The following is a 17,091-nucleotide window of genomic DNA, read 5'->3' on the forward strand; positions in this document are numbered from 1 at the left end:
GGATTTGGGACTGAAGCATATTGAGGCAGAGTGAAGGGAGCTTTACTCTGTGCCTCTCTTACAGCATCTGATTTGACTGCATTGTTCCTCTTCCAGTTAAAAAAAAAAGTAACTTTAGAGAACAAAAGACACAGCCAAAATGATGAAAAATGTGGTTTTTGTGGATTTCTGAGGAAAATTGCCAGAAACATGGCAATATTTTTTTGCAAACAATAATTTACTCCGAAACTTAGGTTGAATGTTTTTGAAATGTTTGATGTGGTACTTGATGGTCTACTTAAGCCCTTAATGGCTTTGCATTTGTGAATGTTCCAGTTTAAGTTAAATTGATCTCTGGGCTTTATTCAGTAAGCTTCCTCTATTATGAATGGAACGGAATGTGACTTGAGCTGTCATTCGGATCTTTGTCTACAACAGTAACTATAAAGCTTCAAGTCTGAGGTCATCACGGACGAGGTACAAAGTTAGCAGTGGCAACAACTCGGAGCAGTTGTGGTTCTTGAAGTACTTGGCATTTTTATGAAGATCAGTGAGATTGTAGCCACCTGATGTTGGAAAGTTGAACAGCTCCATCTTCTGGGAGGATGTGTGGTTCTCTAACCCAGCTGTGTGTGTTTTTTTCACACTGTTGCAAATAGCTTTTATTTGCATGTTTCACGTGCTCTTCAAATTACTTTCCAGGCGGGAGGGATACCACCATATTTCTGCCTGGAACCACCTCATTGGTTCGTCCTTGGAAATCTTGTGTTTCAACCCAATGCGCCCCCCGCCCACTTTTCACCTTTTTATCCCCATCACCACATCGGAATCCAGACCATAAATCCCAATACTACAATCATATTTGACGCCCAGGTCAATGTGCTCCTGAATCTCAAAGCCAGAGTTCCCAGGTGTTAACAGAAGTTGCTTTTCCTCGGTTCATATTCCCCAACCTTTAGACCCTTCTTTAAAATTTCCTCAGCTTGGGGCTCCACAGATTGTGCCACGAACAGCAATCTTCTCATTTCTTCGAATCCCAAATGATCGCACAGGGTAGCGAGCTTTAGAAAAACAACGGGGGTCTGGCCAGTGAGTTGCTCCAGCATTTTAGCAGCTCTGGTGAGTCTGTGCCCACTTTCACCGACACAGATATTCAGACATAGCTTCCCAATGCGGAGCGCACGCGTAGGATTCTCCTTCTTTTGACCTGCCATCCCCACAGCAGCTTAGTGTGCAAGGGTACAAGCCCTCTTATTGGCTGAGCAGCCCAAAGTACCGGTTAAGAATTATTCTTATACAGCGTAAAGGTCAGCGAACTCACGATAATCAATATTAGCAAAATCCTGGGTGCAAGGTTGTCCGGTGCAAGCTGTTTGTAACCGCTCCAACATGTGTGGCCGTGCTATGAGCTACTGAGCTCTATAATTCCCTCCCTAAATCTCTCCGTCTCTCTCTCTCTCCTCTTTGAAAACACTCCTTAAAACCTACCTCTTTGACCCAGCTTTTGGTGAACTGCCCGAATATCTCCTTACGTGGGCTCGCTGGCTGATTATGTTTGATAGCATTTGACGACATTAAAGGTGCTATATAAATGCAAGTTATTATTGTAACTGAGGTGTTAAATTGCACCCAGAACAAATATTGTTACAAGTGATAAGTTATTCTATCACATCCGCTGCTGTGACAAGGAAATAGCTCTGGTCTGATCTATTTTCCACTTTTAGATGCTCTTCAGTTCTTTGCCTCTACTTCCCTCTTTGCAGCTACTTAGCTGCAGAATTTACCAGTGTCTATGCTCATTGGAAGGCATGAGGTTGCAAAAGGCAGCTACAGAGATGGATCTCGCCCAGCACCTATCGCTGTAGTTTTAATTCAGAGCTGTTGCTATGTACTGAGATATTCTGCATGAGGCTGGGGCTCTTTACACTAGATAAGGGAAGGTTGAGAGATGACCTGATGGAGGTTGATAAGATGATGTCAGGGTTAAATGGTGTGGATGTGGCGGTGTTTCCATTCATGGGAATGTCCAAAACTGGGGTTCATAAACATGAGATAGTCACTAATAAATGCAACAGGGAGTTAAGGAGAAACTTCTTTACTTGGGGGATTGGTAAGGATGTAGAGTGGCTGAGGTGAATAACCATAGATGCATTTAAGGGGAAGCTAAAGAAGTACACGAGGTAGAAAGGAAGAGAATGGTATGTAGATAGGGTGAGATAAAGTGGGAGGAGGCTCGTGTGAAGCCTGTTTCTTTGTTGTAAATTGTGTATAAACAAATACTGCACCTCAAAAGTGTTATCGTGCACTTTCCCACAGCAGAAGTGTTAGACTGTGTGGACATGAGATTACTACCCTTGCACAGGAGCAATTCAGGATAAGCGGACATAAGATTGGCGTAAGGGTCAACCTCATCTTCACAATGACTGCTTTAGAGCCTTAGCCACTTTATTTTCTGATATATTTTATCCATATAACTTCTAAAAGTACATCACGTAACAGTTTAACTTTGACACTAGGTCAAGTACAATGCAGATCAGTTTCTTTCAATACAGTACATGAGGTGCCTCACTACACTTGCCACTACAGGCTGCATTTACAATGTTGCCGTGCCCACCCAGTTATACCAGTGGATTTATGGAAAATGGACACTTTGCTTCTGAAAATAAAATGGATAATGGACAACCTGCGTTGAAACAAGATGGAGTCGAGAGGTCAGGTGACCTCCCTTCTTGCCTGCCAATGTAAATGAAACTGCACAAGGCTGGACGTTAGCCTGCTTGTCTAGTCAACATTAAAATGCAAATGATCTTTTGAGACATTCCATTGCGAAGACATTAAAATGCAACAGATCTCTCCTGTGGATTTAATGGCTGCTATTGTCCAACTATCTGCGGAAACGAGTGCACAATGACAGACTTCTTGACTGCAGAATGGAATTCCACACAAGGGTGTGAGGAGAACCCATTCTTTCAGAAGGATATGCAAATGGATAAAACTCAAACCCTATTGTCCGTCAATGCTCGAGTCATCAGGGACTATTTGTGTGGACAATGAAAAAACAGATCCTATGGTCACCTGACAGAAACCAGGTTGTGATAATGAACATTTATTAATGCACATTTTTGAGAGTCCATCATCAGTCAGTCTGGGAGACAAAGGAACTCAGTGGGAAGAGATCCAGTCCAGCAAAGAAAGGGCCCTGCCTAGAATCTACTAACAGGCAGAGAAGTGGGGCTTGCCTTTTACCTACCAGTTTGAAGAACCAAGCCGGATCTTCACTACAGGGGCTCAAGTGAGCAAAGCCAGAAACCTCCTGTTGCAAGTAGTAAGCCATTACAAATTCATTGCCAGAAACTTACAATCTCCATTTCTTCAGGGAACCAAAAGGGTATAATCTATCGGGCCTGCAACATTTTAAGCCTCCATCTCGAAAGACTCATACAGTGAATGGTTGGACCTTTTAAAAACCTGAGTGCATGCTACCTCTTTTGTAATCAACTTTTCTTGTGTGTGTGCATGTCTGTGTGAGTGGGTGCCATTGCAAATACAATGTTGAGAAATAAACATGTATTCTTTCTTTTTTAAAAACTTACAAGGAAACCTGCCTTGTGTCTGTTCTTGTAAGTCACAGCACTGTCGGGGTTAAAACACTTCTTTAAAACAAACCCACCTGTGGGTCACTTAAGAAGTGGAGAAAGGGGGAACCATTCTACCATCTCTCCCCTGTCCTTAACAATATACGTTTACATTTCAGGTCAAACATCCTCTGTTGTATACAGCCCGAGGGATTTTACACGGACTCCAGCCCCTCACAATGCTATGACGGTAGAGCCTTAGACAGTGACCTTTCCCGATTGAGTGCACCTTGCAATATCTTGACCAATGTTTTCAGCCTTGGGTTTATACTATGAGAAAGGCATGGTTATCAGAGTGCCTGTTTATCTCCCGTGGATATTATGTTTAATGTGACCAGATTTACTGGCTAATGAAAGCGAGTGAACCCTAAGCTCATTTTTGCTTTCTCCAAAAGTGTAACTGACTGAAGGGTTGGCTTGTCAATGGATATCATGAAAGTTAAAGGAACAGACTTAATGGATATCTTTACCCTCAAATAGTAAGTGCATGGATAGATTATTTTTCAAAAATAAATTATTATAAGCAATACTATAACTGGGGCAATCCACAAGGTGATAACAGCCCTCTCACCATTTCTGAAGCTTGGCACAAAAACACGACAATCATTTTGACTAGTGATAATTCGCTGGTAAGTGTCATGATACATTTCACTGAAACGATTTCCAATACAAAACATCCCCAAATGAACACGTTGTTTCGGTACAGTCAAGTCCTTTGTAAGGGTTCATTCATGCTCCTCAAATTAAATAGAATTACATAGAATAAACGGCACCTAAAAAGGACATTTGGCCCATCAAATCCATGCCAGCCCCTATGCTGCACTCAAGCCTCTCCTCATCTTCATTTTAATCATTGTAATGCACTATTCCCTCCTCCCTAATTTGCTTGTCGAGTTTCCCCTTAAAGGCATCTTTACTAGTCACTTCAACCACTCCCTGTGGTAGCGAGTTCCACATTCTCACCACTCACCACAGAGCAGTTTCTTCTGAATTCCCTATTAGATTTCTTGGCAACTATTTTATATTGATAAACACTAGTTATGCTCTTCCCCACAAGAGGAAACATGGGCCTGGATTTTCACCAGGTCGGGATGACTCAGGGGCCCTTTAAAAATGACAGGCGGATTCCGGTTCCAGAATCCCCGATCCAATTGCCAGGTTTTCCAATTTTCATCAGGGCCTTTTAAGGATGTGAGCTGGTTTGGGTTCTGAGCCCACACACTGCAGTCTAGCCTTGGCTGGCTCCATTGTGGACACAGGCATGTCCTCCTCCTCCTCCTCCTCAATTTTCATGGAGTCAGGCCAGCTTTTTTAAAGAGTCATGGTTCACGGCACCTCAGAAGTGTTGTGAACCATAGATGAGGGAATCTTTTGAAAGGTAAGTTCAAAATGTCCTCCTCATGCCCCCTATGCCAGACAATGCCCCTCCACCCACCCACATAGCCCCTTATGCCCCCTATGCCAATCTTATCATGCATTTTTGGCTGAGAGCCCAGAAAACCATTAGTCTGTTGAAACAGCTGAGCCCCAGGGAAACCATTTCTTGATAGACAGAAGTGGCTCTCTGATCTCTGCTGTCAATTGCAGAATGTTTACTTACACAAGATGAAGAGGGTTCAAGTGCTTGCAGTTTCTGCTGTTGATACTTTAAGGGTATGGACGATTGACACTTTTGTTACCCTGTAGTAAAGGGGCTTTTTAAAAAATATAGTGGAAAGCTATGAATGAATGACGTTTTAATTTTTTTTTCCCCCCACACCCTAGTGTCACGATAGGGTTAATTGGTTCTTTACAGTATGTAGTGGGTTAATGGGCATGGAAATGCCACAGCTTGACATTAGGGGGTATGAAGGCCCTGGGGGTGTGGGTGGAGGGCCATAGCCTGACATAGGGGGCAGGAGGGCCATAGGGTGGGGCATGACATGGTATAGATGGGGAATGGGGAGTGTGTGAGAGGGATGAGGGTTGAGGGCTAGAGGGCCTTACTTTCTTCATAATAATTGGGACAAAGTCCCACACCACTGAGGCAAGTGTTTTAAACAGCCCATCTCTGCACTGAATCTCCTTCGCACGTCAGCCGCTCTGACTGCAGCCCACAGCTGCACACCGCAACCCCCCCACCAACCCTAGGCAATCCAGATCCTCTATCGGGGGCACTTTCCCCCGATACGAGCGCGCAAAGCCTGGAATTTTCCCAACTCCCGCTACCCGCCTGGAAGATGGAAATCCAGGCCACGCTCTATGTATCCACTCCATCAGAAGCTGGAAATCCAGGCCACGCTCTATGTATTCACTCTATCAGAAGCTGGAAATCCAGGCCACGCTCTATGTATCCACTCCATCAGAAGCTGGAAATCCAGGCCACGCTCTATGTATTCACTCTATCAGAAGCTGGAAATCCAGGCCACGCTCTATGTATCCACTCCATCAGAAGCTGGAAATCCAGGCCACGCTCTATGTATTCACTCTATCAGAAGCTGGAAATCCAGGCCACGCTCTATGTATCCACTCCATCAGAAGCTGGAAATCCAGGCCACGCTCTATGTATTCACTCTATCAGAAGCTGGAAATCCAGGCCACGCTCTATGTATTCACTCTATCAGAAGCTGGAAATCCAGGCCACGCTCTATGTATCCACTCTATCAGAAGATGGAAATCCAGGCCACGCTCTATGTATTCACTCTATCAGAAGATGGAAATCCAGGCCACGCTCTATGTATTCACTCGATCAGAAGATGGAAATCCAGGCCACGCTCTATGTATCCACTCTATCAGAAGACTTCATCATTTTAAATATTTCTATTAGGTTACCCCTCAGTCACTTCCCCTCCCCCCCGCCCCCAAAAAAAGAAATCCAGCCTGTCAGCCATTTCCTATGCCCATGCATTCTGGTATCATCCCTGTAACTCTTCCCTGCACCCTCCCCAGTTCCTCTATCCCTTTTTGATGATATAGCAGCTAGATCTGCACATGGTGCTCAAGTGTCATCTAACCAAGGTTCGCGAGAGTTTCAACATAACTTCTCTACTCTTAACTCCTATTCCTCCAGAAATAAAACACTGTTCCTGACCTTTTTTATGGCCTTGCTAACCTGTGGTACAACGTTTAGTGATTGGTGTATTTGCACTCCAAGATCCCCTTGCTCCTCTACCCCAGCTAGACTCACACTTCTGCTCACTCTGAAGGCAAGGGGGTCGTTTAGAGCTCCAATAAAGGGAGGCAGGGGGTTGTCCTGAGCATTCGTGAACCCTCACCCTTTATAGGGATAAAGCATAGCCAAGGGTGACCAACTCTTGACGGAATAGAACCATAGAACACGACAGCACAGCAAACAGGCCATTCGGCCCTTCTAGTCTGTGCCGAAATATTATTCCGCTAGTCCCATTGACCTGCACCTCGTCCATAACCCTCCAGACCTCTCCCATCCATGTATCTATCCAATTTATTCTTAAAACGTAAGAGTGAGCCCGCATTTACCACGTCAGATGGTAGCTCGTTCCACACTCCCACCACTCTCTGAGTGAAGAAGTTCCCCCTAATGTCCCCCCTAAACCTTTCCCCCTTTCACCCTAAAGCCATGAATAGAATAAGGGAAGAAACAAAAACAAAAATAGCTGGAAAAACTCAGCAGGTCTGCGGAGAGGAAGACAGAGTTAACGTTTCGAGTCCGTATGACTCTTCAACGGAACTAAGGAAATATAGAAATGAGGTGAAATATAAGCTGTTTGAGGGGGTTGGGACAGGTAGGGCTGGATAGAGGGCCAGTGATAGGTGGAGGCAAAGGAGAGATTGCCAAAGATATCACAGACAAAAGGACAAAGGGGTGTTGATGGTGGAGAATATGGGAAGCTGAGATTGTGGGACTGCCCCTGCCAACCCCTCCCATCCGCCCACTCAGGGGTGGGGTGGACCGGTGACCATGAGAGCAGGGGTGGGCATTGGTGGTGCCCCGGTGAGAGCCAGCCAGGTCCCAGGCGGGGGGGTTTCAACGAGGAAATGAAAACTTGGATTCAAACTCTTTCAAAGTTGGTCAGCTCCTGCGTCACCTTGTGGACACCGGCGGGAGCACAGGCGCGGCTGCACAAATAACCAGGACACACACACACACACACACACATGGCTGGCACGGGTGAGACTCCCAGGCAACATTCCCAGGTCCACCGACCCCGGTCAAAGCTTTGGACAATGCGGAAAAGGGATGCCCCGCCGGGAAGAGAGAGAGAAATAAAATAAAAATGTGGGACGTGGGATCAGTCAGCAGGAATTGCAGGACAAAGTCACTGGACAGCCTGGCCAAGTGAGTACAGCACACTGGGGTAAAGGGTGGGGGGAGAGCCTTTTGAAAGCATCCTGAGTGGGGTTAGCCAATGCACACACTCTGGAGACATCCACACTCTGCACCAAGCTGAGGAGCTCTGAGAGAGTGAAAGGAGTTAACAGTATTGGGACGAATAGCAAATGTCTAAGAGGGGCTGCGAAGGGCAGGAGTGGTGAACTCTCGAGACCAGACTGTAGGTCAGTTCTAACTGATCTATATACACAATCTATATGCTCGCAGCTGGATAGATTATTTTTTTTTTTATGAGGGTATGTGTTGGTAATCTTTTTCTGTTGGGGTTTTTTTTTAACAGAATAATAGAAGTGAGGTCTCATTTGAAGGGTGCAGCCGAGAACTCAACCTGTTGGATTTATTTCTCCAGGAAACAGAACCTTGTTGGATTCACACCAGAGTCCCCCCCACACACACATCTATTGTCTGTTGTTTTTTTTGCCGGCTCCATCAATTAACCATCTTTCAAATGTGACCCTGTTTTTTTTCTTCTTTCTTTTTGAACCTTAGCTCCAGGAGCTCAGCTTAAAACTTTCTCAAGCACATCTGCCATGTGTGTGTGTCTGTTGACAGCGAAAGTGTTGTTAGCATTGGCCTTCGCTGTTGTCCTTTGGTGCGGTGTCGCCTGCTGATATCAGCACCACAGGTCAGCACCATCTGCTGTAACTGACTCAAAACTGTCAGCAGTACTCATTTTGCACAGGGTTGAAGAATCACATGAAGGTATTAAATCTACTGCGGGAACGCCCTTGGTTGGTGTGATTTGCAGGGTAGGGTCTTGTAACGGTGTGGTTGAGGGGTTGGGGGTTGAGGTGGGGTGGGGGAAGTGAAGATGAGGCTGTTTTACTTGGACGCAGAGCAACGTGTCCAAGATGAAAACGAAGGAAAGAAATTGAACCGTGATCTAATGGGGGGAAAGGCGATGTGCCAGTGATAGAGGCAGAATTCTACCAAGCCTGGTGGAAATGGGACTGGTAGCGACAGCGAAGAATTGTTAGGATTCCTTAAGAAAATGCGTAGAGATAAAAGGAGCAAGTGGATAACATTTATTCCACAAGAAAATTCAGATAAAAGGCGAATAAAGAAAGAGATATATGGCCCTTGGTTTTTTTTTTGTTTTGGTTCTTGGGAATCTGAGCATCACTGGCAAAGTCAGAATTTAATGCCCATCCCTCATTGCCCTTGAGCAGTTGGTGTCGAGCCGCCTACAGCTGAGTGGCTTTTTAGGCCATTTCAGAGTCAACCACATTGCTGTGGGTCTGGAGTTTCATGTACACCAGGCCAACCTGAAAAGCAGATTCCTTCCCTGAAGGTCTTAAAAGAACCAGGTGCACTTTTACTGCCATCCGGTCGTTTCAAGATCATTATCAACAACACTAGCATTTTATTCCGGATTCATTAATTAATTGAATTTAAATTCCTTCAGCTGCCTTGGTAGGATTTGAGCTCATGTCTCCAGAGCATGAGATAGGCCCCTGGGTCATTAGCTCAGTAGCCCCGTTGTTGGTATAATAGATTGTGGCTGTGTCTCTATGATCAGTGCCTTGATCTCCATATTGCTGTGGGCAGTTAAACCTTAGTCAAAGCAGTTGTCTAATTTAGCAGCAACTAAAGCAGACCATTCTGAACCTGCTGCAGAAACCTCTGTAATGGGAAAGTAGGTTTTGGGTCTCAAGGGCGGAATCGTCCCAGATTTACACTAAGTGCAGTAGCGGGTGGGGAAAAGGACGTTTTACCCGCTGGCCGCAATGGTGGGTTTTCACGCCGTACCTTCCCATTTTCGCCTCATTAATTATGCATTCCTGGGAAACACGGGGGGGAAAAAAACCACTGATTCGCCTGCAAGAGATAGGGGAGTGGTTTAGGAGGATGCATCTTCTAATGAATAGGATGGGCGTCGTTACCCTTGACGGTCTTGTCTCCACTTTCTTTTTGCATACTTGTAACACTCAGGTGAGTAGGATGTTTCCTATTAGGCTGGATTTTGTGGACTGTGGCAAAGCAAGATCGCTGACCTCGAGGGAAGGTGCATGCAAAGTTCTGGCAATCTCTGTGGTGTGGCTTTCCCCTTGGCCGACACCAGGTTAAATTTGGCACAAGATCTCCAGACGGCCAGCAGCAGTGATGTCAGCAAGCAGATGACAGCCAACCACATTGAAGTATTCTCACAGACAGCAAACCAGGAAGCTAAAAGCACTGAACCCCTTCACTTTTAATTTAATTTTCAGATAGCAAAACAAATAAGTACAATTGGATTCATATAGAAGCTAAAATATCATGAACAAACTTTTAAAAAATATTTTTAAAATGATGTGGACTATTTTATCATAATGGAGAAACTTGACATTCCACAAATATAAACTTAAGTTTTCAGGGCCAGTGAGGCTGATTAGCAGTAGTTATGAAGTTAGCATGTTATTTAAAAAAAACATTATATATTGGTGTATTATCTGTAAATACCTAGGAAATAATGTGTTATGTGTAAGTGTTCCAGGGGCCACATTTCACAGCTGCCTTAGAGCCTTAGGTGATGTGTACAGAACCAGTTCAGTCTGGTCCTACTTTGAACCAAACAGCATAGCAAAATTAAACATAGAGTTTCTGATCTTCCCAAGCTTAAAGTGTGATTATGAAGAACACCTGGGAACCAAAAGACGACAAGAACACATAGTACCCAGTTACCCCTCATGCACAAGTTGTATCTTTTTAAAGAGATTCTATAGCAAGTTTCTGTCATTTCATTGACTGCTTGAGGATTGCAGCGTAGAATCTCTGGAGGAGTGTGGAAACGCTTTCAGCAATTTCTGGACTTCCACATTATTCCGCACATGTAGAGTCCCAAAGTTGCAGGTCAGTTTCAGTGGAGTAATGATGCCAGTTGATGCCAAACTTGACAGTTTCGCCGTCATTACGACTCCAACATCCGGGTGGTAGTGAACAAAGCATGTGCTGCATATCAGCAACCGCTCTGTGCTGCGTACTGGAATGGATACCTCAGTAGGTTATTTGGAGATTCTTGCACATCCACTATTTGGTTAAAAAAAACTCAAATATCATGAGGAACGCCTGGAAAATTTTGAAGGAGTTTTTGATACCTGTATTGGGCCAACAGTTGTGGTACATCACCATGGTGCGTAACTAGGGGTAGCAGCAAAACAGTTGACGCTATTACATTGGGATCATTCTGTGCACCCATTTGAAAGCATCTTGGGGGGTATATCGAACACGTGGTTAATTTGAAGCTTCTGTAGAAGTCAGTGAGCAGAGTTGGGTGTGCAAGTCAGCAATCGGAGCGGCCATCAGCAGAGGAGAAATGAAGAGAGGAATGCTTCAGTGTGTTTAGTTTGGCTATAGAAAGATGGCTAACAGCTCTTGATTGTTTGTGAGTTATTTTATATTTAAGCAACTTTCCAGACAAGTATGTGCTGGACTGTTTTACAGAATCCATTTCTGGCTAGACTTTTGTAAATCTGGAAATCTTTTGTGTAATCTTTCAGTTATCTAAAACAATTTTTTTTTTCAAAGTTGCGCAAACAACTAACAAATAAATAATGAAAAACGAAGAAAACTTCAGATAAGCGAATTGGGAAAAACCAAATGTATTTTTGATCACAACAGGGACAAAACGTGAATCAAGGGTCTATCTAGATTATTGTGGTCACCGGATAACAACCGATAAGTTTTCATTTGCTTTATTCTTTCATGGGATGTGGGTGTCACTGACAAGGCCAGTATTTGTTGCCCATCCCTAATTACCCCTGAACTGAGTGGCTTGCTAGGCTAGGCCATTTCAGAGGGCGGTTAAGGGTCACCCATATTGTTGTGGGTCTGGAGTCACATGTTTGTAGGCCAAACCAGATAAGGACGGCAGATTTCCTTCCCTAAAGGGACATTAATGAACCCGATGGGTTTTTAACAACAATCAATGATAGTTTCATGGTCACCGTTACTGAGACTAACTTTATAATCCAGATTTATTAATTGAACTTAAATTCGACTGGTTGCTGTGGTGGGATTTGGACCTGTGTGCCCAGAGCTTTCGTTTGGGCCTCTGAATTGCTAACCCAGTGACAGTACTACTATGCCATCATCTCCCCTGTTGTAGTTTAGTGTCTTTTGTTTCTAGTTTATGTCATTCTTCTGACAAATTTATTTCATTAGAAATTTTTCTTAAAGGTCCTGGGTTTTTTAAAACTGTACCTTACTATCTTCCAAACAGTTCAAATCGTCACCAAGTAAGAAGGTATCCATAGCAGGATGGATGGTCGTTCTACCTGATGATCCAGAGCACCCAGACGTCTTTCAGCTAAGTGACCCTGATAAAGGTGAGCCACGGAAAGAGGAAAGGGACCCATTCTCTCAAATCCTTTACATTTGATAGGCTTCACACTGGAGCCCTCCTTAAGAAATGGTCCTGAATGACACAGCAGCAGACGTGATCTCCAGCCTGTGAGACATTGCAATGTATTGTCATATGGAGCTTTAGCTAAGAGTGGCAAGAGTAATCCATTTTTGTCAACTGCTTCCTGAGTGAGATGTGAGTAGTGTTGGAGAAAATACCCAATTCTGTCTGAAGCGATAAGAAATAAGAGCAGGACTGGGCCTCGTGCCTGCTCTTCCATTCAATAAGATCATGGCTGATCAGATTGCGACGTCAATTCCACATTCCTGCCTGCCCCTCATAACCCTTGACCCCTTGTAGATCAATAATCTGTCTAACTCGGCCTTAAATATGTCCAATTACCAGCCTCCGCCACTCTCTCGGGTAGAGAATCCCAAACACTAATGACGCTGAATATCCTCCTCACCACCATCTTAAATGGGAAACCCCTTATTTTTAAACTGTGGCCCCCTAGTTCTAGATTCCCCCACGAGGGGAAATACCCTCTCAACATCTACCCTGTCAAGCCCCCTCGGAAACTTATATGTTTCAGTAAGATCACCTCTCATTCTTCTGAACTCCAGTAAGTACAGCCCAACCTGCTCAACCTTTCCTCATAAGACAAACCCGTCCGTGCCACAGAAATCAACCTAGTGAATGTTCTCTGAACTGCTTCCAATGCAGCAACTCCCTCCTTTTTAAATTGAAACAGAAACTCTGTCCCCTGGCTGTGAATCTATGGGTGCTCGCATGTTTGATCTAAAGATGACCATTTTGTAGATCTTCTGACAGGCAATTTAGTTGTAGATTCCAGTCAGACCTGTTGAAGATTGCTGGGATTTATCCTAAGGTGAAGACTCCTTGATTTAATATAAAATTCCTTTCTTTAATATTCAAGGTACGCATCAGGGTCCAGCAGCTTTTTTTAATGAAATTCAATTCTTTTAAAGTGGAAGTGATTCAGGGTATTGCTTATCCTGATCGCTGGAGTGTCTGGAGTTGACCTGTTAGTATCCAGCCAGGAGCTCCCAGCCCACATGACCAGCATAGAGTGTGTGAGCAACACTGAGACAGTCCCTTTTTGGAACTAAAAACCTGGATCATAAAATCTGCAACATAAAAAGTTACATAAAGTTCTAAAATGGACTTAGCAGGATTTAATAGATTTATTCACGGTCACTGCTTAGACTGCATGGTAAAAGAGCATTCGTTAAATTGGTTCAACATGAGTGAATTGCTCAGTGCTTCACTTGTTGAGTCACAGAATATTAGTTTATAAGTACCTAAACAGACTTCATTTTTAAAGAGTGGCATTTGTTGACTGCTCATGTGAGACACCTTGGGACATCTTTACCACCTGAAAGGCTCTACATATTTGCACGTGTTGTCATTGTGACTGCAGATCTGCTTTTCATTTGCAGGTAACGTTTACAAGTTCCAGACCAGCTCGAGGTTTCATGCAATACTGTGGCACAAACATTTGGATGACGCATGCAAAAGCAATAGGCCTCAGGTAGGACCATTCAGCTGACATCAGAATGTAGTCCAAAGCGGGTACTCACTGATAACCACCCAAAAGAGGTCAACTCAGCACATAAAATTGTAGAATTAATCAAAAAAAACAGCTCACACAAAGCTCGATGTTGTCGAGTGTGTTATTAAACATAGTCTTTTGTATTGGTTCGGCCCAGGCTGCTGTTCCTGGCAGGTCTTGCCTGATGTGAAAGTCAATACTGTTCCCCTGTTGACGATCAGGTTAAAATGGCAGATTGGGCTCCCATGCTGTCATCAGGGCCTGAGCTGTATATTGGACTGAGTGTCCTCACCACCTGTAATATGAGAACATAGGAAATAGGAGCAGGAGTAGGCCATTCGGCCCATCAAGCCCGCTCTGCCATTCAAACAGATCCTGGCTGATCATCTACCTCTATGCCCGTGTGAAAATGCAGTGGACCAGATAGTGGCAGGAAAGGGCTGAAATAAGTCCCACAGCTTTCCACCAGGCAGAGGAAGAGTTCAGATTGAGGCACATGTGCCTGTTTCAATCAATTATTCCTTGGTTAGCCACAAAATAGTTCCAGGCTCCTTTGCTCATTCACCGTCACAGGATGTGGTGTCCAAGCCATTGAAGTAACAAATAATTATTTTTTTTTAAAACAAATTAGGAGGTGGAAGGTAGTTTTCTGCCCCTAATTTTATTTGTTTGCAATTGTCTTTTCCTCTGAGTGATCTGAATACATTTGCACAAGAGGAAGGATCAGCAGTGGCCTGGGATAACAGTGGCCATCTCCTTTTGGTTATGCTGGATCTGGCTGTCGGGTCAAGTGCTCCTGGTTTCAGATTTGCACTTTAAGAATCTACTCAGTCGTATTTGCGAAACAAATGTCTGAATTCGTGTACGCATCCAGTGTAATTTTTACGGACAAAAAGGCGTGCAAGATGATTCACACCAAATATGCTTGTCCCATTAATTCAATATTAATAACCCTGGCTATGCTAAGAGCCGTTGAAAAGCAAAGGCAAGTTGACGTGACATTTAAGAGAAATAATGTGGCTGTTTAATTTTCCTAGCCGACCGGTTTCTGGTTTAAAATTTATGCATCAGGCTTCAGGGAGAGCGTGTTACCATTGTGTATGTGTGACTATTATTATTTCAGTTGCCAGAAGTGCATGAGGAAAATGACTTCCTTTGATTTGAGAAAAACAAGTTACACATTTGCACGTTATTTATAATATGGGAATCACAGCCACAGGGTGAATTCAAAAACTAACACTGACACACAATGTTAAAGTCGCATTGCTGGCTGAGGATAAAATAGCAGCCCCGATGGTAAGTATTGCCAACTGCAGCCATTTTACCTTTGCAGTTGGCCATTACTTTCCCTCAGGAGGTACCCTTGGTGACCAATTGTTTATGTCCGAGCTTCCAGGGATCCAGGTGACTCGAGGTGGTGCAGTTAATGTAAATCGCCTGTCAGGAGGGCGGGCAGCAGAACCACAGTTGAGCATTGACTCATGTGTCCCCCTCCCTTCTACTTTCAGATACCCACTAACCTTATGTCGTTTGAGTGAACATATGGATCCAGTACACATGATGTGATCAAAGTGCCAACCCAAGCAATGGGAAATAAAACTTTTAAGTGAAGATAAAAAAAAACACAATCTTATGAGGAGAAATCTGTGCACCAACTGCCAGTGTTGAATACTGAAGCACTTTTTTTTGAAGCTTACTACATGACCCCGAAATGATTTTGGTATGTCTCGAAAGAGGAAGTGAACAACTGCTCCTAATTTATGGTATCGGCTGCAGACATTAGGCACAGTTTTAGCATTGGCGAAACTACAGAAACTGACTACACTGCAAGGAGCACAGGTGTCGACCAAGGAACTGTGCATAATAACTGCTGCCTAATTTTTTTTTTAAATGTTTGTTTTTTTTTCTTAAGCTGCTTTATTGTAATGGAACAATTTTTAGCCCATGTTGGGTATTAACTTTCTTATGCACAAAACATACTACTGACAGTGTTAACAGGCTGCATTGAGTGGCATTTAGAATAGTAAATCAGTGAAGAGAGTTTTTTTTTAAATGAAGTGCACTGAATTGTTTGGCACTGTGGTTGCCTCAAAATTGTCTGCATCAGTGATAGTTCTTTCACTGTTCCAGCAATCTTCTCCAGCTGGTGGAGTCTGAATCCATTGTGACATTCGAGCAAGCCTAACAGTTCACAACGTTCCCAAACCAATTTATTTTTAATCTCTTTCCCACTCCCCCACAACCCCACTTCCCCCCCCCACCCCCCCACAATCTAACTCGCGCCAACCCACCCTCATGCCAGACAGTATTTCTAAGTTCAGAGGACATGTGTGCTCTTTCTGGTCCAAGCCCTTTGACAGTGCCAATCTCTAACTGGCCACTAGGAGGTTCATCGGAGCCAAGCGAGGCTGAAGTCTCCCTGCAGAGAAGCATTCTGCCCATATACAGCACTGCCGGGTAAAGGAACCATTATACAACCGGTCCAAGTATGTCTGCTTTAACCGTGCTGGACTTGTGCTTTACATCATCAGGCTATGCTACTTATAATACAGTTGGTTACAGCTCCAAGTTAACCGAGTTTGGATAACATCCATCATTTTATTTTGCCATGCAACTTGATTCCAGCATCCTCTAAAGACAGCTTTAGTTTCTAAATAACTATTTGAAATGACTTCTGCATAAATGTTGCAATAAGTACGTAATGTATGATGGCCCTCATTTGTTGTGTATTATTTAAAGGTCGAATATAGTAGTCAATATTCAACCAGGGTATGTAACAGAAGTAGGGTTCACCTGGCTGCATAGTCAAAACGAATGAAACTTGAACGGTTTTTCAACATTATCTGAATGTCCGAGATGTGTTATAACTTGTAAAATACTGTGTCGCTGTGTGTTTAACTGTATCTCATGGTTTCCACATAAAGTATATTCTGTTTCGGCCACGTTGAGTTAATTTATTTCTATCTGTCTGTCAGACGAGCTAAAGTGGGTAGGTCTGCTGAAAACTTAACCCCTCTAGTCCTACTAAGAGGAGACTGTTGCTGTCAGGCACTCACTTTGGGCACAAGCAGCAAACAGGTTTATCGGCTTCTTCAAATTGCATTGATGGGCAACCCCTCTGGTGAGAGCTAAAGGATCGCTCAGATTTTCTGGGCAGGAGTCATAATCTCTAATTAGATGGATTCAAAAATTCTAACAAAACTCAGAATTCGGCACTGTATGGAATTAAAAT

The 17,091-nt window shown here is 43.8% G+C and overlaps 1 protein-coding gene and 1 pseudogene across 4 annotated transcripts in view; one reads left to right on the plus strand and one right to left on the minus strand.

Moving 5' to 3' along the window:
* The window catches only part of LOC144685438 (ras-specific guanine nucleotide-releasing factor RalGPS1-like), a 911,907-nt gene extending 895,108 nt beyond the window's left edge, over positions 1–16,799 (plus strand). For all 4 annotated transcript variants that reach the window (XM_078549928.1, XM_078549931.1, XM_078549929.1 and 1 more), the window contains 4 exons: positions 12,164–12,269; positions 13,747–13,838; positions 15,368–16,246; positions 16,287–16,799. In XM_078549928.1, the coding sequence (XP_078406054.1) occupies positions 12,164–12,269; positions 13,747–13,838; positions 15,368–15,397 (228 nt within the window). In that variant the 3' untranslated portion in view covers positions 15,398–16,246; positions 16,287–16,799. The remainder of the gene's footprint in view (positions 1–12,163; positions 12,270–13,746; positions 13,839–15,367; positions 16,247–16,286) is intronic.
* LOC144686084 (large ribosomal subunit protein uL5 pseudogene) lies at positions 666–1,200 on the minus strand (annotated as a pseudogene).
* Positions 16,800–17,091: the final 292 nt, after the last annotated feature.

This window comes from Cetorhinus maximus, chromosome 10 (genome assembly GCF_964194155.1).
Source record: "Cetorhinus maximus chromosome 10, sCetMax3.hap1.1, whole genome shotgun sequence".
Lineage (NCBI taxonomy): Eukaryota > Metazoa > Chordata > Chondrichthyes > Lamniformes > Cetorhinidae > Cetorhinus > Cetorhinus maximus.